Raw genomic sequence first — 25460 nt, 5'->3', positions numbered from 1 at the left:
ACGTTGTAGTGGTGTTGCCACACTTCGTTTTTGCCAGGTCGACACGGAGATAACATAACTGGACAATGCGAACCCTGCGAGCCCAGAATATACGGTCTATAAATCGGCGGCCACTTTATTGGGCAGAGCTTTTACGGCACGATAAAACCCATCACACAAAAATAATGCATGATCCAAAAATCCAAGTAAACTATTTGGCCGTGTAATATTCGGTCGAGCTTTATTTGGCTGCGCATTATTCGAGCCCACCCATACTCTGGCACAGCGACCTTATCAGTCGAAAGAGGCGGAAAATTTAAAAAAAATGTAGGCGTGAAGAGTTGACTTCCCATAGAAAATTGGAATTTCGCGCCTTTTTCTACTGAAGTTGGGTGTGTTTCTGTATATCAAATTAAATAACGTCTGCTATAACCGCGAAAATCTAAGTTCGTCAATTGCGGGCATTTTTCTATCGCTCTGATTACGTCTTAGTGAGAGTAAAAAAGATCCCCGCTATTTGCGAATTTCGGTTTTCGCGGTAGGCCCTTACATGTATCTATGTTTAAAAAATCCATCACTGTAACAACAGGTACCGAAATAGGTTTTTTTTCAAAACACTACGTAAACTACAAATTAGATAGTGTGTCTAAGCCAAAATTTACAACACAAGTCAACAATGTTACATAGAAAACACATAGAACCTTCATAATGTACCATAATATTTCATTATTTGTTGCTAAGACTGTACTTACGTCCCATTGTACCACAGAGCGCTTTGAATTTGAGCGGTTAAAATAAGGAGTTACTACATCTATCCAGTTGCCGGGCACTTTCTGCTGAGAGGGACAGGGAAAGGTATACATGTTATTTTCCTCTCGCTTTTAGCAGCAATATAGCCGAAAGTGTCGGCTCGAAACCTCGAAAGGATAGATTTCATAAACCCTACAGCTACCTTCCAAACGAAGTCTAACTAACTAAGTGATGACTGAGTGGACGCTTGAGTTTGGCGGGGTGTGCGGCGTCCATGTTAAACAAATGCAAACGTATAGGAGCGTGCACGCTGCTCAAATCACTTGCGAGCCCGACGCCACGCTGCACGCCCCGCTGCGAGCGTCCACTCGGGCCTTACAAAGTGGCTATAGACCTTTACAGATTAACATCCTCCTCCTGATCCCGATTATTAACCCGTAAGACGACAATCTGCTCCTATCCCGGACGGTACGGGAAATGATTACTTATTGAAATACGAAATAGATATATTGCTCTCAGTAAGTAAATTTTATATTTGAGCATTATCGCATTTTTCACAGTAAGATGTATTATTATTATATTATTATAACTAGCTATGAGCTATAACTAAGGGATAATTACATCCACCTTATTTCAGGACATTTTCTGCCGAGAGAGAAAGGGAAAGGTATATGTTATTTCCCTGTCCGTCTTAGCAGAAAGATGGCAAAAAGTGTCCTGCAAAAAGGTAAATGTAATAACCCCTATAAAGACGCAATAAAAGATATATAATAAATGGAGTAGATGACAACCCCCTTACCAACATACACAATATTCACACACAACTCACACTCATTTCTAACATAACTTTGTTAACATTAATATGAACTAACAAACGTAAACTATTCGTAAACATTAAAAAAAAACAGCCAAGAACATGTTGGGCCATACTCAGTGTAGTGTAGGGTTCCATAGTAGCTGGTTACTACAAAAATACACTAGTCAGACCAAGCTAAGTTGGCAGCGATTTTGATAGCCCAGCCTGTGCAAGTGTTAAGCAAACGACATCATTTCATAGAAGTTAGACGTTTAAAATAACACTTACCGGGGCTGTCAAAATCGCTGCCAACTTATCTTGGTCTGACCCTATCTAATTTAAACTAAGCTCCGAAAACGGTTACTTGTTGACCACAGAACCCTATTTAAAAAAGAACAAGTTGTAGTAAGTTGTTTACCTAATTGGATACTATGTAAAAAATAAATATAGATTTTGAGCTTAAACATATTCTAGCAACTCTATCACCTAAGATGTTCTTACTGAAAATAAAGTAATCTGAGATCTTAGTCACAGCACACAAATTAACAGAAACTATCGTAAAAAATATATTACTCTTGAACTTTTATATGACTAACGTATCGTAACTTAAACAACTTCGTAATGCTAACACAAAATAAATAAATCTCCGGACAAAGACACAATAACAGTAATTATCTAGAAACATAATTAAAATAAGAACAGTATAAAGACAAGTGCAATTGCAAGTGTCAAATGGCACCGTAGACTACGAGATTGACTACTGGGGGCCTATCGCGAAAACCGAAATTTGCAAATTGCGGGGATCTTTATCTTTTACTATCACTAAGACGTAATTAGAGTGACAGAGAAAAATTCCCGCAATTTACGAACTTTGATTTTCGCGGTAGGCCCCCTGAGCTGTGGCAACTATTATTATTTTAGTTGCAAAAATGAGGGCGAGAGCGGCTCTCAAGCGATTCACTATATTACTCATTTTAAAGTACGACTAATAGTTAACTATGAGTAATCGAAGTATCTACGCTCTTATACTGCTTCGCTTGAGTAATTAATCCACTCGTAAAACCCTGTACTCAAAGCCATGCATGGGCGAAAGCCGAAAAATAACATTGTGCTTCCGCTCTTGCAAGTCTGTGAATACAGAGCTCAAGGGGTCACTGCATCGCATAGTCGGCCTCCACGCTGGTGAGCGCGCGGCGCAGCGACGCCGGCAACTCGGGCACCTGATAAATTGGATCCGATAGCGGCGGCAGCGGCAGCGCGTCACCGGACTTCTCATAACTACTGTACGATAAATACAGCTGCGACACGTGCTTTATCTCGTCCTCCGTCATCGACACCTGTCTCAGCAAACTCCTGAAATCCACCGACGATTCGCACTTGTGCTCGTAAACTTTCTTCTCGTAATGCTCTTTGGTCTGAATGGGTTCGACGAATTCGTACTTTTTTTGTTTGCTGTGGCGTGGCCGCTCTTCGCCGCTGTCAGAAAGCACTACCAGCAAGCTGCCAGGGTGTGTTAAAGCGCCTGTTCTGGCGATGACCTCGCCTCCAGCCCTCATGAGACACTGTCGGAGCTGCTCGGACGGGTTCCCGAAGTCGTAGTAGATACACCGAGACTCTGAGCTGCTCCGCGCGCTGTTCTCTATCAGCAGACTATATTTAAGCCGTATCCTCTTCGGATTGTCGCTGTATTTCAAGTACACGTGGATAGGAATTTCGATTGACGCGCAGCCAGACTCTTGAATCTCATATGGCGGCTCTTGGAGAACTGCAAATACAAAAAGTAGTGATATAATTTAATATAAATAGTCATTATCTCACGTGATATAGAAAACAATACTGTAGGCATCCGGCTGCGATTAAAGCCGTGTTTAATGTGTATGATAGAGGTGATACGACTTTATTATGGGCAGTGAAACATATTAATATCATTAAAGATTACTCAGGCGGTTGCTTCTTTGCGTAAGTTCATTACACATAATATTTAATACCTGCAATAAATATAATATTGATGTATGTATATTTTAAGTAGCGGAAAATTTATTTGTGATTTTGATATTCCCGGTATATAAAGGGTGCTCATAAAAAAATATCGTAATAGAAATTCGTCTCTATTATCCCCCGCTAGCAGTGACGGTACCTATGCCCACAGGGCAAGCCATAATTTATTTGGATTGCTTCTTCTAAGGTGCCCACTTGTATAGAAAAAACAAGTCTAATAATAAGAAATTCTTAAAATCACTGTGATTCAATTTGAAAATCTGATTGCAATTGTTTATTTTTTCGTCCACTTTAAACAGCTTGATTTTATTATACGGCGGGTTCTACGCTGGCACTGTTTTAAAGCGTAAATAGATAGTCTGTACATTAATCAGATGATAATCTAACTTAGCTAAGTTACACCTATCAGATTAATTGGATTATATCATTTTTGATAGCATACGATTGTAATTGTAGAGATTGTGTGCAATAGAGTATTTAAGAGCAAGTTCGGCCTGGCCAGCCACATTAGGGCTCATGCTAGACAACGTCCATAATGTGTTTATTTGGGGTCGCCGTCATCGAAAACGATGAGGAGGACTATATATATATATAATTGTAGACATGAAGAGGATGTTTTTATTATGACTTGTTTATTGTAGCTTCTCTACGACGTAATTAAAACGCGCAATTATACAATGTCTATTCTTTTCCAGCAGAGATACAAGTCACAGTTTGGTGCCATGACCAAGATCATTAGCCTTGTGGCTTCAATATTGCATAACGTCTCACCTCTCTTAGGGTAACCGAACTTCGAGGGCGGGTGCAGGTGGAAAACTACCTTATACATGAAAAGTTGCTGATGACTTATCCTCAGCTCGAAGCGTATGGCTCAGGAACCCATTCTCTATTCTTTGCCAGCCCATGAGCCGTGGCAAAATGCCGGGACAACGCGAGGAAGAAGAAGATTGCAGGAACAGCTCACCTCCTTACCGTGGGCGGGTGGGCATAGTTAATATAGTTTGGGAAATTTACCCATACTGTCTATTTTTCGCCGACCGTGAAACAAGTTATTAGCCTTACGCTTTCAATATAGTATGACCGACCTACCTCTCTTAGGGTAAATGAACTTTGTAGGCGGGAGCGGGTGGAAGACCGCCCTGTGCACGAAGTTACTGATGTCGGCGCCGGCCATGCCGCGGACCCACACCCACCAGTCGGCTACCAACCTCGCATAACTCGGGATACTGACCTCTCTTAGGATAGACGAACTCCGTGGGTGGATGCAGGTGGAAGACCACCTTGTGCACGAAGTTGCTGATGTCGGCGCAGGCCACGCCGCAGACCCACACCCGCCAGTCACCTACCAACCTCGCATAACTCGGGATTAGTCGGGATACTGACCTCTCTTAGGATAGACGAACTCCGTGGATGGATGCAGGTGGAAGAACACCTTGTGCACGAAGTTGCTGATGTCAGCGCCGGCCACGCCGCGCACCCACACCCGCCAGTCATCTGCCAACCCCGCATAACTCGGGATTAGTCGGGATACTGACCTCTTTTAGGATAGACGAACTCCGTGGGCGGATGCAGGTGGAAGACCACCTTGTGCACGAAGTTGCTGATGTCGGCGCCGGCCACGCCGCGGACCCACACCCGCCAGTCGGCGCGGCCCGACGACGAGCGCCTGGGCTCACAAGCGTGACCCACCTCCAACCAGATGCGTATGCACATCTGTAATGATAAAAAGGGTTTTATATTATTCTACTTCGTTGGTTTTGTACTATTCTAATATTTTAGCAAGAAAGTATTAGATCTTAAATAGTAGTACAATCGCCATCAGATACTTATATCGGAGCAGCCGAGGTGCTCAAATATATCTCAACACGCACTCTATCGCCTTGACAATGGAGGCGTGTTCAGACAATGCATACTAGAACCGATTGGGAAATGCGACCTGTACAGGAGAACAGAGACAGGCGGATATAAGAAAGCATTTATACCCAAGCTGAAAAGGAGACGCTGCGTGCTCGCTCTGTTATTTAGGCAATAAAAATACTAATTGTTGTACCCTGTTAGGGTTCATGTTCTCATACTCGTATATGTTACCTTGTATACTTATATAGTATTTTATGCAACAGTTGTATAAGAAGGGTCAAAAAAGGCGAGTGGCGTGAGTTACAATGTGAGCCGGAGCCGAAGGCGTAGGCGAACATTGTAAAGGAACACGCCACGAGCATTTTTTGACCTACTTATACAACGTTGCATACAATACTTTTCCTACGAGTCAACAAAAATAAATATTAATTTAGGTAAACAAAGCAAAAGTATATAGCCAAGACGCGCGAGCATACCTTGTTACGCGCCCGGCCCGCCCCGGGCCGCGGCCGGCCGGTCGGCGACACCTCGTAACTCATGAGGCCCTGGTTAGGTAGACCGTTTAAATGAGTCTTCGCCCGCGCGGTACAGAGGCGCGGGGGTAAGGCGACAAAGGGGATCGAGAGAGGAGCGGGCGGCAGGCGCGCCTAGTGTGATACACAAGAGGTGAAATGCGCACTGGACAGGTTTTGAGATATGTGACGTTATAGCGGTTAATAGTTGGTGTTTTTTTAATGGGAAAGAATATGACATTAATTTTATTGAAAGTTTATAAAACAACAAACTTAATTAACTTTTGTACTTTTATTCAATGCAAATTATGAATATAATAATTTATAATAATATGTAAGTACGATACTGATGATGACGACTCGAAAGTGATTTATAAATTATAAATCAAACACTTATGTCCATATCAATATCACTTGATTCTTCACTTTCGGAGTTATCGTCATCATCAGAATCGTCCTGCAGATTTATAATCAATTGTTGATACTCAATAGAATTCGGGTCCAATTTCTTATTTCTAAAATATGTGTACACATTAAAAGCCATTTGCTTGGTTTGACTATTAAGTTTCTGTCTAAAGATAAGTCGAGGCATCTTGAGAATGTAATCTCATGTGTATATTTCACCAAGCGCCCGGAACTTATTAACACGAGTGACTGCTAACCGCGTGGCTAGCAAACTGAGCTACGGCAAAAATGCGCCTGCCGCCCGCATCTCTCTCGATCCCCTTTCGTCGTCTTACCCCCGCGCCCCTGTACCGCGCGGGCGAAGACTCATTTAAGCGGTCTACCATTGCTAAATTAAATTTTTGGACAGTTTTTTCTCGATTTTGGCCACCGTAGCCTACGGAGACTAACAAGCAACGCTAAGCGGTCTTCGTAGTCTATGGGTGTTGCTATATTACGGGTGTCACACGCGTGTTTCTAATTTATGAAGTAATTGTTTTTAGTATGCAACCAAATGAATATTTTGTAAGTTGGCAGCAATGCACTTAGTTTAAAACTGTATTCGTTTTGATTTTGTCAGGTTGGTAGCCATTAATCGCAGTAACGTTATAGCGATTAAAAGCACAAGAGCTGTTATGAAGAATAGACAATATAGACTTTTCTTGAAACCTTTTATGTATGTTCTTATATTCGTGTTAATGATTGCATAAATGACAGATAACAGTAGAGGAGTAGGAAAAAGTTATAATGTCATACGTGAATACAATGATTAAAAGATTAATGCTACCGAGGTCTACAGTCATGCATTTTGGGATGCAGTGCGAAGATAAACAGGTGGTCTATATCTATACTTCGTTTTTTTTTCATTAGAAGAAGGTAAGCGATCTTGAGGTGTCTTTGTATTGAAAAACACTTTTGAAAAATAAGTTGAAGCTAATATGTAACAATTATATAGCATATAATTATGATAATTTACATTATTTTGGTTGCATTAGTTATATTTAGGAACTATTTTTAATAGCGTTTTTCAATAAAAATACACATCAAGATTGTTTGCCCAGTTTCTAATGCTAAATAAATCTAATGGTGTGCTCTAAGAAATAATACTAAGCCAAAATAGAACATACGAACTGAACATTCACGAACTAATAATTATCAGAGCACCCATCTACAAATTGTTCCACTGGTGAACAATTAATGCCAGCCAACGCATTCGTCGACATCGATAATTGGAAATTTAACTCATTGTTTGAAATATTACCATCGAAATTGTACCACAATATTAATATGTATTAAATAAATATTATAGGACATTATTGCACAAAATTGACTAAGCCCCACAGTAAACTCAAGAAGGCTTGTATTGTGGGTTGTGGGGTACTCAGACGATATATATAATATATAAATACATAGAAAACACCCGACTCGGGAACAAATATCCGTGCACATCACACAAACAAATGCCCTTACCGGGATTTGAACCCAGAACCATCGGCTTCATAGGCAGGGTCACTAGGTCACTACACTCACTACCCACTAGGCCAAGAACGGTCGTCAAAAAATATTGCTTAAATAATACTAGAATCGACTAATATACTATCGCAACAACAACTGTATAAGTAGAAACAGTTTTGAAATAATAGATTTTCGTAAATTGCGTGGACTAAGTATAGTATGTGACGATCAAGAAAAATTCAGGATAGTTATCATTATTTTCTCGGAACTGATATTACATACTTATATTTCAGAACCATTGCATTAGAAATATCAGTCTCAATTGTACAATTAGGTCAATTAGATTACATTGTTTTGTTAAACCTATTTTATAATTTTTATCGTCACCCCTCGTACTTTAAAAACACAACCGTACTATCTACTTATTTCCTATTTGAAAATTTTATTTTGGCGGATAATGTTCATATGGCTGCTGGGTGAAAAGCGCCACCACTCCACCTCAATTGACGATGTATATTGTTTGAACAGTTTGTTGTACTAAAAGAAAATACCGCTTTTAATGGGCAGTTTATGTTAAACAGTAGATGAATATAATAATAATGATTTTAAAGCACAGTTGTATAATAAAAAGAAATTAATGATGAAAAGAGTAGGTTCGGAAAATTGCTTTGCTTGACTAATTAATTAATTATATGCCGAATTTCTTGCCGGTCCCATATTGGCATACCCTTCTACAATTTAGGAGGGATTTAAATCTTCTCGGTCAGAGGTGTAAGGTTAGAGCCGGCGTATGTAGCTTTATTTGACGTTCATAAGCGCGTTGTAATATGCCTTTTTGGAAAATAAACTATCTTTATCTTTAATAAATTTACTTTAGTTTACTCATAGTGTTGTGTTCCTACCGGTGAGTAAGGTTGCCAGAGCTCAACGAGGGGGAGGGGGGTTTAGGGTTGGCAACGCGCATGTAACTCCTCTGGAGTTGCAGGCGTACATAGGCTACGGAAACTGCTTACCATCAGGCGGGCCGTATGCTTGTTTGCCACCGACGTAGTATAAAAAAAAAAGAATATTTAGATGTTGACTTGATCCAAGTTTCACGCTTGTGTCAGACGAGATATGTTTTCAGAGTTCTGTAGCCAATGTGGCAAAAACGGAGCCCTTATAGTTTCCTTATAGCGTCCTGTCCATCTGTCCGTATTTCAAACTCATTTTGGCCGAAAACTATAAGGTATACTTTAATGAAATTTGGAACATACATTACATGTAATTTGTGAGGCACTAGATACTTTTTTTTTTATACTACGTCGGTGGCAAACAAGCATACGGCCTGCCTGATGTTAAGCAGTCTCCGTAGCCTATGTACACCTGCAACTCCAGAGGAGTTACATGCGCGTTGCCGACCCTAACCCCACCCCCCTCGTTGAACTTAGTTTAGAAATTAAAATAAAATATATTTGAACGATAGGGTCAAATATACGAAGAAACGAATTGGTTGGTAGGGTAGGCCTTCAGGGCACCATCCAATTTTACGTCCTACTTTCGTAAACGAAACAACTGAAATAAGCAGTTGCGTCTCGGCAGTTCCCATAGGTTTAGTAGGTACGGAACGGAAGCGCCTACTTTTGTGTGGTGCCAGAGTTGTCTTTTAGCTCCTTTAACCCTTAAATGATGTTGTTGATGTTTTTGTGGTGTAGGATGCAGCCTACATAACAAAAACGCCTAATTGTATACATAATTAGATAAAATCTATTTGTTCCTGTATATTTAATATTTCGATAGGGAAACTAATCAGTGTTCCGATTTTTTACTTAAATTTACACAGTATTTTAATTTATAAAAAAATTATTTATTTTAAAACGAAATTGCGAAAAACTTGGAAAACCCCAGTAGTTGTTGAGTTTTAATATATGATTTTAGGCGTCTTTTTCGGGATTTGCAAATTTTTTATTCAGAAACTTTACCATAGGTATATCACAAATAGTGTAGCTTTCTGACGGTTGTAAGGATTTTCTTATATTTCTTACTGAAAATGATGTATATTTATATAAATATGATTTAGCATATGTAACTTCAAACACTAATTTCACAGTAAAAATCTATGTTGTATTTTTTTTACAATTTTACCCAATATTAAGTTCGGCCAAAAGAAAAAAAAACTCATGCATTTAAGGGTTAACACTTGTAATTCAGGCGATCTGTAGTTAACATTATCTAATTCTCGTTACGAGTTAAATTACGATAGGAGCTTGAAAGGCCAAGGCCAAAGCATTCTTAGTGTGTTTAGGTCCGGAGGTCGCTCAGTACTTCCTTGATTTTAGACAATGCATGGGTAACCTTTCGACTTACGGAGTTTCGCAAATTTGCAAATAATGTCGACAAACACCGCTTAGTGCGAATTATAACTTAAAGGTGTTTATACATACCTACCTAGCCTGCTAGCAGTTATTTTACGATTTGAGTGAACCACAATAAGAGGAAGCAAAATTGTTTTTTTAACGCTCGTGCTTGGCCCTATGTTAAATATTAAAAAATACTTTTATACGTATCATTACATACTCGCATAATATAACGCACAATAGTATATCTTCAAATGAAGTGACTCATATAATATCGATCGTCTGATCATCAAAAATACAGTACGTAACAGAACGAAAGGCAAAGAAAGAGACCCATTAATGTTGAGGTCATACTGAGCAACTTTGACTATGTGATAAACCCTGAAAACGCCAAAAAAAAAATTGTCTGTTTCATACATTTCGCTGGTCTGATGTTGAAATTACCAATGGGAGAGTAATTTTTAGATATGATAATAGATAAAAACGAAGTCATATTAATCTTTGATAAAAACTAAATAGCGTACCTATTGAACTTTTTATGGCGCCTCCATGTTGCGGTTTCTAATACAATAGTCCAATACACTGACTATAGAATTTCAAACTGCCTCAGCTTGAAAATTAAAGACTATACCTAGGTCTGACCTACCTATTTAATTGCTGCTTTTATTCTATACTCTTTATTTTAAAATTCCTGTACTTTAAAATTTGCTTCAGGCAAAAAAACAACATTGTCCGCCAGGCAGATTTTTTGCACATTACAGAAAAGTTAGGTGGGTACTTACTTTTTTATCTTAGAATTCACAGATCAGAGAACAAAAAATGTGGAAACATCGCTAAAATCGTAGCTAGGTAGTAATCGTACATTATATGCACATGTTGTTTTACGACATAATGCATATTTGTTTTTTACAACCCGCCAAGATATTCGGCCAGTAAACTTAACAATTTCAAAATAGTTTTTATACGTACCATTGTAGTTGTTTATTTGTCTTCAACTTATTGGTATAGTGTGGCACTCCGTTTGATTGTAATTTAATATTTTATTATGTTTCTGTGATGGATGAGTATGTTTGATCAGCAACGAGCGTCATATTTCAGAATACCTAATGTAAATATTAGTTTTATTGCGGCAAACATGCCCTGCGTTCAAAATTATATTAAAATTGTATATAAATGCGTTACATTTGCCGAGAGTTAAATCATAATAGTATACGAAGGGTACCTGGATTGGATTCTGCTTACTATGTAAGGATTATTTATTTTCAGTAATTTTTTAAATTGTATGTAGATTGACATGTGAATTAGCTTTACGAATAAAATCATAATGATTACCTATACAGGGTGTTTATTTAGTCACCTGCAATAATTTACGGGGTGAATATATAGGTCATACTGAGCAACTTTTACAAGAAATTGGCAGTTTCATACATTTTGGCTGTCTGACCTTGACATTTTCTATGAGAGAGCAAATTTTTTTTCGCTATTTTGGGATTGGTCCCATAGTAAAAGTTGCTCTATATATAGGCCTTATTTTTCCTATACTTATATTCAGCCCGCAAATTATTGCAGTAGGTGACTAAATAAACACAGGATGTCTATTATTATACGAGTACCTATATGTAATAATAGAGTCCTCATTATCTAAACCCAAATTCGAGCTAAGCTATACTTAGATTTTTAGCATTAGGAAGAACTCCACAGAAGTAAGCATGCAGTATGTAGTTTTTATCAGGCTGTTTAGCACGATCGGATTAGGATTAACCTCGTAATCTCTGTAACAGTCATGAAATTTGGTATGTATATACTTAAAGGCCTCTTTTTCATGCCCACACCATTTGACATTTCATGTACATTGGACCTCGAGGAATCGCAGCCATCTTGGAAAATGTGTACCATCCAGGAGAAATTCGCGTTTTACTCAAAATCTACGTTCTTAACGAAATTGTCGTGTAAGGCAACACAGGAGTATTATTTGCTAACATTAATATGTCTGGTAACAAGTTAATAAAAAGTAAGTAGTCTATTAGGGGCTTATCCCTAGTTTATATCTATGTATTACGGAACCCTAAAAACGAAACCCTCCTAAACCAAACTGATATTTTCCGGGCGTTTACATATACTAATTTAGGTAGCCATGGACAAACTCGATAGGCCTAAATATTGTTAATGATTTTTATTAGCTATTTCACAATTATTATGCGAATGCAAACTATTGCAAATGTTTTTCATATTTAAAATTGTTAATTGTCTTCGTTATTATTTTCACGTATTTATACAATCTGTTAATGGCTAAAACAGGCGGGTACTCTCCCTTATCAACATAGCTTTTGACGCTTTTGTATGAAGGATTCACATTTTTACGACTTTGCCCACCTAACTTTGCAGGTAAAATATTATACATAAAGGCCGCCTGTTGTTTACCTTTTCTTAATTTGCCTTATTATTTGTATTGTTTCTGTACTGAGGTGTGCAATAATAGTACATTACGATACAAGTGCGAATTACCTATTCGCACATGTATCGTACAACGTTTTACAGTACATATGGCCCTTTAAATGTTCGACACAGTAACGTAATATGCTAATTTTCGCACTAGTGCGGTAAAGTAGCACCATATGTACTGTAAAGAGTATTTGTATTGTATTGTATAAAGGATTTATTACACAGAAGGATTACACTAAAAACACATTCTTGCAAATAAAATAATAATTTAAAAAGTCAGTTCACATGATAATGAATTATCCCTGAAAAACCAACATTATGTATACGCAGGTCGCGCAAATTAGTTAGTCAATTTGCCGATAGATGGCGCTGTACACAATTATGCTTAGTATACGTTTAGTCAAAAGGTTTTCTTGATAATCATGAGTTACGTGAGAAAATTGAAAGTTTGTACGGAACCCTCAGTGCGCGAGTTAAACGAACTCGCACTTCACCGGTTTTTTTAATGCAAATGCTTAATTTGTTGATGAAAATATAAAAATCGCTTTATGTACGTAATGTATACCTTATACGATTTGAGAAGTTTCCTCAATTCCTCATGGAACCCGACATCAGAACAGGATTTTACAATAATGGGACATGTTTGGATTGGAACGACATATATACTTTTGTACAAATAAATAATTTTCTAAATCGGTTCACACTTGACGGAAATCAGATAACAAACATACAAAAAAAGTCGAATTAATAACATAATTAATAACCTCCTCCTATTTTTGAAGTCAGTTAAGGGAAAAATCCCTTAGGTCGCGTGGTCCGATCGACTAGTCCGATCAATCGGAATACGAAGTTTTTTTTTTCCTGTTGGCTCGATTGATCGGACTATAAAGACTTAGAAAATCCTGTCAGTCCTACTATCGGTGTAATGGGATTTTAAAAGTTCGTCTAGTTCGATCGATCGAACCACGAGACCTTGAAAAATCCTCTTAATCCGATCACACAATTTTTATTTTTCCTGTTTGTCCGACCGGTACTTTCATGGTTACTTTTGTAATCTACCAACATCTCAAAAGTGTTTTCTCACTTTAATTAGCCATACACGAACGGTTTTGCCCGTCGGATCGGGCACATCCGTGGCTATATCTCACCACACACCGACGGATTTGCCTGCGGACGGGTGCCCGGCGGGCAGATCCGTATCTATATTTCTCGACACACACGCACGGATGTGCCCGCTGGCGGTACATCTGGCGGGCTGATCCGACGGGCAAAACCGTCCGTGTATGGCTAGCTTTTCGAAGCGGAATTTTACTACCACGAAATAGTAAGTCTACGGTTACGTCCGATCAGTCGATGCAACAGGAAAAAAAACGTCCTCGTGGTTCGATCGATCGAACTAGACGAACTTTTAAAATCCCATTACACCGATAGTAGGACTGACAGGATTTTCTAAGTCTTTATAGTCCGATCAATCGAGCCAACAGGAAAAAAAAAACTTCGTATTCCGATTGATCGGACTAGTCGATCGGACCACGCGACCTAAGGGTTAAAAATAAACCAAGACAGAAAAAATTAAGACAAATTGGGTGTTTGTCTTTCATGCCTGACGTCAAAAAACAACATAATTGCAGACCAATGTGTATTTTTAAGCGAAATCCACATTCATTCTAACTTAAAGTGTGGTTATATTTTACATTGTGTATGAGGCAATATTAAAATTGTAATCTCGTATCATAATAACTTGCGTTAACAATTTCGAGCATATCACCCCTATAGTACATGCAAATTGTAGCCACTGTAGGTATTCTAACTCACTTTTAGATCACCCTCTACTCCCTCCATGTTGTAGAATATCTACTGGTCAACTGATGATACTGACGTGTCCTTTAAAACTAAACTTATCCAAATGTCATTTTAATAACACTACAGTTATTACGAGGAAGCAAACACCGATAGCTACTTAGCTACCTAGGCAATTTCATGCCAATAAAAATTATTTACGATGTGTAGGTATGTATGATAAATTAATGTTTCCAATTTTTAATGCACTGTCGAGTTCGATAAAGGTAATGGTTTGTTTGTATTAAACATAAATAAAAATGACTGAAATGTTTACTAGGTTTTAAAAATTGGATTTATGGTAGCCAAATGCAATAGGTACCTACTGTTCAACTAAAAATAATAAAATTATTAATGCATATAATAAAAACTATATGAAATATATACTTATATGCGTACTAGCTTCACACAGCTTGAGTTAGTTTTGGAAAAAAGCTGTGTGACGACGAGTAGTCAGCTAACCAGCAGACTCAGACAAGCCGTCTGATGGGAAGCGGTCATCTTCATCTTTGGACAAAGTGACGTCAAAGAGCCCTCGTTTCTTGAGTAAACCTATGTCATAACGCAAAGGGAATATCCCATTAGGTAGATCATGCCACGATCTGCACGTTCTATTGTGAAACGAGATGCCCGTTATTCTTGATGTGCCATATATCATGAAGTGGAGATGAGCTTCTCTTTTTTAGCGGGAGCCGCGGTGTAATAAAAAAGAGACTATCGCACCGATTCAAAATAGTTCTTAAGAGGTGTCCCCACTGTCCACGTTGTATAATGTGTAGGTACAGACGATAAAATAGCCATAAAGAGCAGACTTCTCTCCGGAGTCTAAGAGGTTCTAAACCATATAAGTAATTTCGAGATCGTCAAGAATGCGAAAAGTGCGTTTTAATGTGTAATCCGGGATCAGGGGATCACACACGATAATGGTTTGAGGCTAAGAGGCTATGCACTTAACAAGCGATATATATACAACCCTTAGTATCTACTCTGCATAAGTCGAGTAAGAGTATGTATGATATGATAATAGATATATACCTAACTGCCATAATGCCCTTCAATCACGGAAGGTCAATGTGCGACGTGCGATACTATCGTCAATCGTCATGCAATTGAGATCCGAGTTGAATTAAACTCGTTTTAATAACGTGTCAATGGTCGTTCAGTTTTCTTGTGCTGAGGGCGCGTTTGGAAATTCAAGCACTACTGAAATAAATGGGATGAAACTTGGCAGGCAGTTTATAAACTATTATTAAAACCCACTACACTGGTAGTTTGTACCTATTGGGAGTGAGTGATGTATTGAACGGACGGACTTAAGTGATTTGCGAGAGGAGCCAGATAATCAGGCAGACTCTAACCGGTTTAAAAAATAACGGTTAATACCGGTTTATATTGGTTTTACTCCGAACTTTCATAAGAACGCAAACGTATTAAGAAATGTATTGTAACCTAAATAATGCGGTTTATTCGACGAGCGACGAGACACGGACTGACGGGACGGCCGGTCGGCCTGGTGGTGCGCCGCGTAAACAAAGACAACAACATAAAAAGAAACCGGTTTCTATTGTTCTAAACCGGTAAATCTGACAAAAAATTTATGGAAATGTTCTCGTATTTTTTTAATTAAAATTATATACAATTTTTAGTTCTTTTTTTATATACATACGGCCCGCCTGATAAGCAGTCACCGCAGCCTATGGAAGCCTGCAACTCCAGAGGTGTTACATGCGCGCTGCCGACCCTTTCTTATTTGTTGCTTGTATTTTTGAATCATACCGTTTCTTTTTTTTTGAAATCGTGGTTATACCCACTTTTTTGACGTTTTAGAAAGCGGGCAAAGATATTCGGAGTTTTCGCCAACATTACCCACGTCAATTAGGTGCTAAAAATTAAAATACACCTAGTATGATGATGTCCAAGGATTACAAAAAGTTTTTGGGCAATCAATCTGTTAATAACTTAGCGATAAGTGTATAAACTTTTGAATAAATTGGGTGGGCAATGTTGCCTACCCGTTTTTGCCCATTTCCCTACAAGCCCCTGGGCATTTTAGAAATGCTAGGGTTGTCACTTTTGAGAAAATCTGTTACTATAGTTTTATGGCCGAAAATATGATATTTGCTGTATTTTTCGTATGTTAAAGAGATAAAGGATTAACGACACAAATTAAATAGAGTATAAATTTATAAACATAACCTTCTTTTACTTGCGAATTTGACTTCTTAGGTCCTATTTAAAGATTTGCAAATATTGAATTTACACACTGGTAAAAGAGGCTCCTATCTTGCAAATTTCCGCGACAACTGTGCTTTTGCAGGCCGGTTAATAGCCCAGGCCTATAACCGCGTAAATCGAAGTTGCGGGCATTTTTCTCTGTCACTTTAATTACGTCTTAGTGAGAGTAAAAGAGAAAGATCCCCGCAATTTGCGAATTTCGGTTTTCGCAGTAGGCCCCTCGAGGGCCTATCGGGAACCACGTTCGACGTGTTGCTTCTCTGTCGCACTTGTAAATTCGTACGTAGGTGTGACTTGATGTGACATAGGCAACGGCAACACGTCGAACGTGTTTCGCGGTAGGCTTTCTGGGGACAAGCGTAACGCCGGGCCTTCAAACGTTAATGTTTCAAGGAAGAAATGAATCAAAATAGGCAATTTTATAATAAAAAAAAATACTGTTTATCTTTTGTTTCCTACAGCGTCAAAGCGTTTCGTAGTGATTATTCATTGAAATCCGGGATATAAGAACTTTAAAAAAATCCTTAATAAAAATTAAAAAGTAATACCAATATAATTATGTAACAAAATATAGCCGCTACGTATAGTATTTATTCATGCCGTAGGTACCCCGTAGTTAAATATTTGCAATAATATGCATAGAAATAGTTGTGTGCACTGCAGGTAGGTGCCACATGTTCGTGCAAGCAACACGTGCTGACCATCAAAATAGCGAATCATATAATCAGTTTCATTCCAGTAATGCTTACATGCATTCAACAGCTCGACCACGGTTGGAAATTAAAATCAGCAAATTTTACTGTACAACATTTATGAACAGAAGGTTAACATCCATCCTGTATTGTTTATGAATAAATATTATGACTAGAGTGGGAGCAAACTAACTTTGCATGGCACTTGTAATGACAAAGAGTGGGAATGTCATTACATCTATGAAAATATGACGTTTATAATAATGACACTCTCTCACTCTGTTCTCTGGTAGCTTAGAAGGGCTCTAGAGTTAGACCAAGATAAGCTGGCAGCGATTTTGATAGCCCAGACAGTGCAAGTGTTATTTTAAACGTCAAACTTCTATGACGTTTACTTAACACTTGCACAAGCTGCGCTATCAAAATCGCTGCCAACTTATCTTGGTCTGACTCTAGTACTATGATTAGTAATCATAGTCATCATCATCATCATCAGCCTTTTATCGCCCACTGCTGAGCATAGGCCTCTCTTCTAGTACGCCACTTATCTTATCCCGGTCCCGAGCTAATCAGAATAGAATAATAGAATAGAATCTAATATAGAATCAGTAATCATAGTACTAGAGTCTAATGTAATCATTGATTACATAGGTTGTCGTTTTCCGTACGGAACAAACGCGGGACTCTTAAAAGCCAAACGGCCCGATTCTTACTTAAGGATACCTCAAACATTTGCTAAAGATACGATATGATTGATTAGATATGTCAGAGTAAATGTGACGATCCTTCAAACAAAAACGTCACTATTGACACTGAGATATCCAATCCATATCGTATCTAATCGTATCATTCGTATCTTTAAGAAATTTCTGAAGATCTTAAAGTTCGAATGGAGCCGAAAAAGCTTAGAAGATAGAGGACCTTAAAAGCGTCCTTCAGCAAGTTATTTGCTTCTTCAAATTACTTTGAGAAATCTCCTGTGCAATTTTTTTAAAACTCCAAATGAAGAAGCGATTAACGGCATATTTTGTACTACAGGGTACTTTTCAGTGCACAATGCATAAAATATTGCTTGTGTGTGTCCAGTTGAGTTCGTCATAAATTTTATTATTGTCAGACGTTACTGATGTAACGCAAATGGCCTTGGCTATTTTTAACCACTGTTTCCTTTCCTCCAAAGAGCCGGAAACTAGTCTTAAGTATTTTTCCTCTGTTTCGTGACTTTTGCAAAATCCTATTCGGTCACGTTACAGGTTCAAATTCGTGGAATAAGATAAGCCTAGACTCGGACGTGCTTACCCGTGCTAGGGCTGCTAGATTTCTTGCTAATCTACCTATTGTGTTACAATAACATTGCCTACTAACTTGTTAGGTATGCTCTTGTATCTTGAGCATAGAGAAATACGTAAACATAGACCACTCCATACATCAATTTTCTTACCAAAACGGTTATACAAAATCATTTATTTCATCAAGTATTTCATAAAAATTTGTACATCAATATCACATAAAACAACGCAAAACGAACTTAAAACTAATTAAACCTAAACATACTATAACTAAAAAATAAATAAACATAAAAACTAAATGTAAAAAATCTCCCTTATCAAGTTATCACCCGCTTCCGGAAAACTCCCCAAAATGCTGGCGACATCGACATTCCCCCTCTGAATCGCTTATTAAGTTATTACTCGTATTTTCGTATTAGTCGACATCTAGCGTCATGTAGCTGATTTATCAGTACTGCTACTTGACAATAGATGTGACGAACAAAAAGTCTAATGCTCAACAATTTTAAGCCAATATTATAACCGGATTAACTGGAACTCTATTTTCAACTTCTTCTGCTTGTACTATTAGTTGTAAATTGTTGAGGAATCTCGGGGTACGGCAGTGCCCCCGCTAAGTCGAGCAAAATAGCGGCACGGCCGTACCATCCTTTTCTCGAAGCAGTTCAGGCCATTTTCGACCCCCTATAACTTAGTTGTGGATAAAACTAGAAGCCTGAATTTTCAGTAATCAAGCAGGCATTGTATAAACACAGTATATTTCAATCAATTTGAACCAGTAATTTAAGAATTATAACTATTCAAAGTTTCTTAATTTTGTCACTTACTCACTGTCTGACCGATCATCAAAACTCTAAGGCACTTCTAGCAGATATAGAAGCTTCAAATTTAGAATACAATTAGGCTTTAGTATATAAATCAAGTAAAAACTCATATATTTTGCAATTTTGGTCAAGTTTTCTAGATTAAACAAAGGCGAGGCGATTTGACTCCCATGTTAAATTTTGTTTCATTGCATTGAAAACACAGTTTTCATTCAAATCGGGTTATACGTTAGCCACGGTAGAGATATCTGCATCTCATTTCTACATATTGCTGCCTCCCTGTTGTCAGTTACTGAGGGCCTACTAGGGCGGTAGGCCCTCTGAATTAAGTAAAGTGTTTGAAGCGCTTTAATTAGACTTTATTGAGTTCTCCTGATCATTAATTTGAAAAAAGATCAGTCATATTAGACTGACGTTCATTTACTTTTTGAAATAATCAAGATACAAAACGTAAGCTAGCGCGGTTTAGCAAAAAGGGGATTAGTGTCCAAGTTGTCCGACAGAAATCGGATTTTTTGCAGAAGCCGAAGGTTCGGTTTTGCTCTAGTTTCGACGAAAACCGAACCTTCGACCGAAACATGGTTTTTATGCCGAAACCTGTCCAAACGGAAAGGGGGTGGATAACATTGGCCTTCGCTTGATCCGCACTGCCGTAATTTAGAAGTTCCTCTTTATAGGAATTAAAGTACCTACTCGTACCTACAGCAGATTATTTTTCGTAACTTATGGCAATAAAACCAACGAGTTAACCATGTAACTTAACTACATAGATCAGTGATGGTTCCCAAAGTTGACTGGGCTTCGACCAATCAACCCATCTAACAAAAACTGCTTCGGGGCCCACCTCTTGGCCGTCTTAAAATGGGGTATAAAATATTATTGATAAGATAACGCCTGTAGGGCTAAGATGGTCGGGTTTTTGTCATTTGTCACCATGCCTGTCACGTTCTAACAAGTATGTAAGTGCGAAAGTGACGCATAACATGACAAGTGATAAAAACGAGACCATGATACCGCGGCTGATCGGTCGAAATGTTTTCATTTGTTTAAGGGCCCACTCAATATTCACTTTCAACCTATAGTTTGGAAAATGCTGACATAGATAATTAGTTATACGTTATATTATTATACCTGTTAGATCGAGAGACGACGCTCCGATGGCTATGGCCCTCTGATGGCCCTACAATGGTGTTAGTGTACGTTTCTCATGATTTTGTGTCGAGTTTACGTCAGTTTTATTATTTATGTTTATAGACATTTTAATAGTTCTCATTTTAAAAAAATATTCTGTAACAGAGCATCTTAATAAATTAAATATTGTGTAGTTTTATCTAGATGCATTCATTAGTGGCTAGGTAGGTAATTACAGTTATCTACGTAAATATTGGTTAGGTACATTACTAGTCATAATATTATTATACAGTGTAAGCTGAACAACCCGAACCTCGATAAGGCAAAATTATCTTTAAACTTATTCATATTAAAGTTCAACGCCGGCAATATTTAACTTCACACAACCATTTATTTAAAGCTCCACTAGAAGGATTTTATAGTGGGTGAAAATCGTGGTTGATAGTTCTTACGACTTCTCTGCGAGCGGATACTAGTTGTATACCGATTGTAGGTATTTCAGATATATTGGAACAGCCAAGGCGTTTACAAATATCTGAACTATTGTTAAAGCGTTAAAGTGCTTGTTCAGATATTCTTGGTACGTATAACATTTGCTTCTCCTCATACTAACGCTTTCCCGGTTGCATATTCAAGGGGCCCGGAGTCCGCTTTGGCAACCTAACTAATCCCACGAATTGAAGCAGGCACTAGTTTTTACGATAGTGAGTCTCATTTTAAGTTCCAACACGGAAAACTGTAGACCTTGTTGGGATTAAGCGGGTTTTCCTGGCAATTTTTTCCTTCGCCGAAAAGCGTCTGGTAAAAAATGATATCGCGCGTATCTTGTAGGTACATATAAGTTCCAAGAAACTGGTTCAAACACTGATTTGAGCTTGCGACCTCAGGTTTGGATGACGCACGCTTTACCGTTATGCTAGGGCTAGGGCACCAGCGCTTAAGAGGGGCCTTAATGCCAGGAAATTAGAAAGGAACAAAAGATTATGCGCGCCGCGCGAAACTTGTGACCTGAGATTTCGGATTCGCGCGGGTTTTGTCGTTTTTCCTTCTGTTTGATGTTTTGCTAGTGAAATGTCTCGGCTATATCATTAGCCATTTTATTCTAAAATTATACTGCTATGGTATGCAGGTCAACGATAAACAATTGCAAAAGAATTAAAATTATAAATGTTTTCGTGATTTTTTTCTATTTGTGGGATTACATAGATCGCCCCCCTCTTATTCTTGTTTTTTTTTAGCATTAGAATAAAGGTAAACAATCTTGATATGTCTTTTTATTGAAAAACGCTTTTTAAAAATCAATAACCATTATTTATGAAAGCAAAATAATGGAAATGATCATATATGATTTATAATTATTACATACCTATTTGCCGTGATTTATTTTTCAAATAAAAAGACACGTCAAAATCGCTTACCTTCTTTCTAATGCTAAAGAAACGGAATTTGGTATTATATTTTGACCCTTGGTTCCATAGTAACCGTTTGAAAGTGGAGATCAAGTTGCCTCACTCATTGATAAACCAGCATTCTTGACCGCCGATCAAAATAGCTACGTACCTATTAATATAAGATTTTACAATACAATTCAGTTATTTAGGAATAAAATGCTTCACACCTTACTTAATTCCGTCGTTCTAACTGGCATCCTCAGTAGATTCCAAAAAAAAAATGCTCCTGTATAGTTATGTGCAATTAGATTCTTACTTAACGCGGTTACACCTTTACGATTTTGTATGTGTGAAGGGCTTAAGAAGGAAAGGGGACGGCCGCTTCTCCATTCAAACGTAGTCCCCATTTTCCTCTCTGGATTTTGATTTGACATTATGGAAAATATTTTATGTCATTTGATATTTATCTACCATCCCCCCCTTCTTTGATTTTATCGATAATTTGATTATTTTAAAAATTAGGAACGAAAACCCATTTTTAGGTATACAAATTTTAAATGCTCCTAACTCCTATAATAATATTTTTTTTTAATCGTACGAAGGGGCATAGCATCAATGATCAATAAACATCTAAGTAATTGCATCAAAATATTTTCACTAATGTTAATTAATATCCAGAGAGGAAAATCAGAGGGCCTACCGCGAACCACGTTCGACGTGTTGCCACTCTGTCGCACTTGTTAGTTCGCTCGAAAGTGTGACAGGGAGGCAACACGTCGAACGTGGTTCGCGGTAGGCCCTCAGAACTACGTATGTAATGGAAAGGCGCTTTCGCGCAGGTCGTCCACTTTCGTCTAAAGTGATGTCTGTGAAGCCATTTCCATCAGTGGAAAAAGCGGCAAATTTAAAAAATGTAGGCGCGAAGGGTTATCCCATAAAAAAATTTGGAATTCGCGCCTTTTTCTACTGATACACTTGTTTGACCGACTAATTATTTGTCCCATAGACAATTTCGTCGACGAGTTTGAACGGCTTATTTAAAAAATACTTAGATATAGCCTACTACTCGTTTATAAATGGGATGGGGAATACCATTATTTTACTCGTACTGTCAACACAGCATCAATCATCATAGTAGGTAGGTAGACATATTTAGTATCTTATAATGTCCTTGGTCCATGAATATGCTTGCGAAATCGACTATAAACATTTTAAACTACGTCGACATAATCCGTAATTTCCATTTATTTGATAAGAATGATAAGGGAAATGTACCTACAATCACACGTTTATGTTCATCGTGTACCTATTTCCCTAACGTGTTCACGTGCGGAAAGCCGGTATAAATACCTACTCATAACGTAGCAACAGCTAAAACTAGATTACTAATCGTCAGCATAACTAACATTCTCAGTCACGGACCGCGTACGCGATCCGGTATTGTCGTCGAAGTTTGCTTTGGCATAAATACTCATACTCACCGACTTGTCATGTTGACGACCTTCAGTCATTTTCTAGAATATGGTAAAACCGCCGTTGTTCCTGCGGCGATGGTTGCCTGCAAGCCACCGTCATGCTCGTGGCTTCACTGGTCACTACACGGCCTTCATCAGCTCATGGATTGGAGCGGGCTAGAGCGACGAGCGACGGCGACGAACGAGGGCGCGCCTGCGAGTTGTGTTTATCACTGAATCATTGAATGACCGCGCGGGGCGGAGCGCGAGGGGGTGACGTCACATGCGCCGACGCATGACAAGTGTGACGCAGACGCGCTCCCTCCAAAACTTGACGTTTAACGTTCCGTTACGCGAAACTTTTATATTCTTTTGACTTTGTGTAAATTAGGTACTTATTATAATTAATATTTCTTTTTAATTCAAAAATATCTAAGTATACATTTTTCGGGTAATGTTAGAAGGTTAATTAAACTCAAGTTTACCCTGGTATAACAGTATTAACTACCCAAGCCTTTTGGTTAAAGTCCGAAAATTTAAACAACATTAATCTCTATTCGGCGTTTACCCGTACACAACTATTGTTCTGTATTTAAGCACTGTCATCCTGTAGCTGTCTACACCACATTTCATGTAAACCATTGCGGCTGTGTCCCTGATACAGCCTATTCCTATTTTTAGGGTTTCGCAGTCACCTAGAAACCCTTATAGTTTCCTCATGTCCGTCTGTCCGTCCGCGGCTTTGCACCGTGATCTTCAGTGCCAGAAAGCTGTAATTTAGCATAAATACATTAATATGTGTCCCACCCCCTCTAACTAACTAACTAACCATGAGTCTAATAATATGAAAAAAATCGTCAAACAAAGGCTTCATAAATACTTTCAATGAAAACTATAGTGAATATGATCGGTCCAGCCGTTTTTGAGTTATTACAAAAAATCTTCTTTCTCTTCTGAGTAAAAAGACGTCCAAAGCGCTGCGAAGGTACTCCCTTAAGTCCCTTATGCTTGTAATGTAAGTACATAATACTTAGGGTGACCAGATCTGATTTCCGGTTTTACGGGACAACTGTTGGCCTGCGAAAATCGAAGTTTGCAAATTGCGGGCATCTTTCCTAAGTTTCCTAGTCATTATAATTAAAGATTCCCGCAATTTGCGAATTTCGGTTTTCCCGGCCCTCTGCATTGAAAATACGGGATTGAAAAAAATAAAATGAAAATGTTTTATTTATTACAAACAGTCGATTACAAACAATTTTCCAAAAATATTTCTTAAATTAAGACCTGGAGTTTCCTTATTGTATATAAATTGCAGTCTATAAAAAAAAATAGGTATTATAGGTAGTTAAGTTTGAAGATATAGGTAGACTCACGAGAGCCGGCGGCTTATTTGTTAATAACGCTCGTTATTGTAGTAGGTAGCACAATCGGAATAGAAAAAACCTCGAAAATTCTTGGACAGTCCTGAAATTTGGTATGTATGTAAATGAAAGGCCCCTTATTCATGTCCATACCATTTGACATTTGAGGACCTCGAGGAATCGCAGCCATCTTGGAAAATGTGTACCATCCTGGAGATATTCGCGTTTTACTCAAAATTTACGTTATCTAGGAAAATATAGTGTAAGACAACATTAAAGCTTATTCAATTCTTCACGAAAAAATCCTAGACATCTTTGCGAAAAAAATACACCTTGTTATACTCGTAGATAATACTTGCGCAATCTAGGTTTAGCGCTTATATATTTCCAGGGGACTGGCTGGGGGATTACAAATATGGAATCAGAGAATGTGCATTGCAGTCTCCTCTGATTCCTGACAAGAACCTGCATGTCGCGTCTTGTTTCGTACATAACGTACAAATTGCCATGTCAGATAAACGTCAGTCCATACAATAAATATGACGTTAGTACGACCATTGGCCTAAGTTTTCGACGGAGGGGTAAGCTCTTAAAGGCGAATCCGGTTCGGTTAAATTCTCTACGCTATGCAGTTTTAGCTTGTTCCGACTCTATGGCTGGTGTTAGTATCGCACT

At 38.2% G+C, this 25460-nt stretch overlaps 1 protein-coding gene across 2 annotated transcripts; it reads right to left on the bottom strand.

Annotated features, from left to right (window-relative positions):
* Positions 1 to 601: 601 nt before the first annotated feature.
* On the bottom strand, positions 602 to 23673 carry LOC133526753 (protein ENL-like). 2 transcript variants are annotated; one of them, XM_061863462.1, is made up of 3 exons: positions 23452 to 23673; positions 5059 to 5236; positions 602 to 3290 (listed from the first exon to the last, which is right to left on the bottom strand). In XM_061863462.1, the coding sequence occupies exons 1-3, from the start codon at positions 23479 to 23481 to the stop codon at positions 2677 to 2679; spliced, it is 822 nt and encodes a 273-aa protein (XP_061719446.1). In that variant the 5' UTR covers positions 23482 to 23673; the 3' UTR covers positions 602 to 2676. The 2 variants fall into 2 exon arrangements, with proteins under 2 accessions (XP_061719446.1, XP_061719447.1); XM_061863463.1 differs by lacking the exon at positions 23452 to 23673 and adding an exon at positions 10910 to 11125.
* Between the last annotated feature and the right edge of the window lie 1787 nt (positions 23674 to 25460).

Source organism: Cydia pomonella, chromosome 17 (genome assembly GCF_033807575.1).
Source record: "Cydia pomonella isolate Wapato2018A chromosome 17, ilCydPomo1, whole genome shotgun sequence".
Taxonomy (NCBI): domain Eukaryota; kingdom Metazoa; phylum Arthropoda; class Insecta; order Lepidoptera; family Tortricidae; genus Cydia; species Cydia pomonella.
This window is presented reverse-complemented; position numbering and strand designations above follow the sequence as displayed.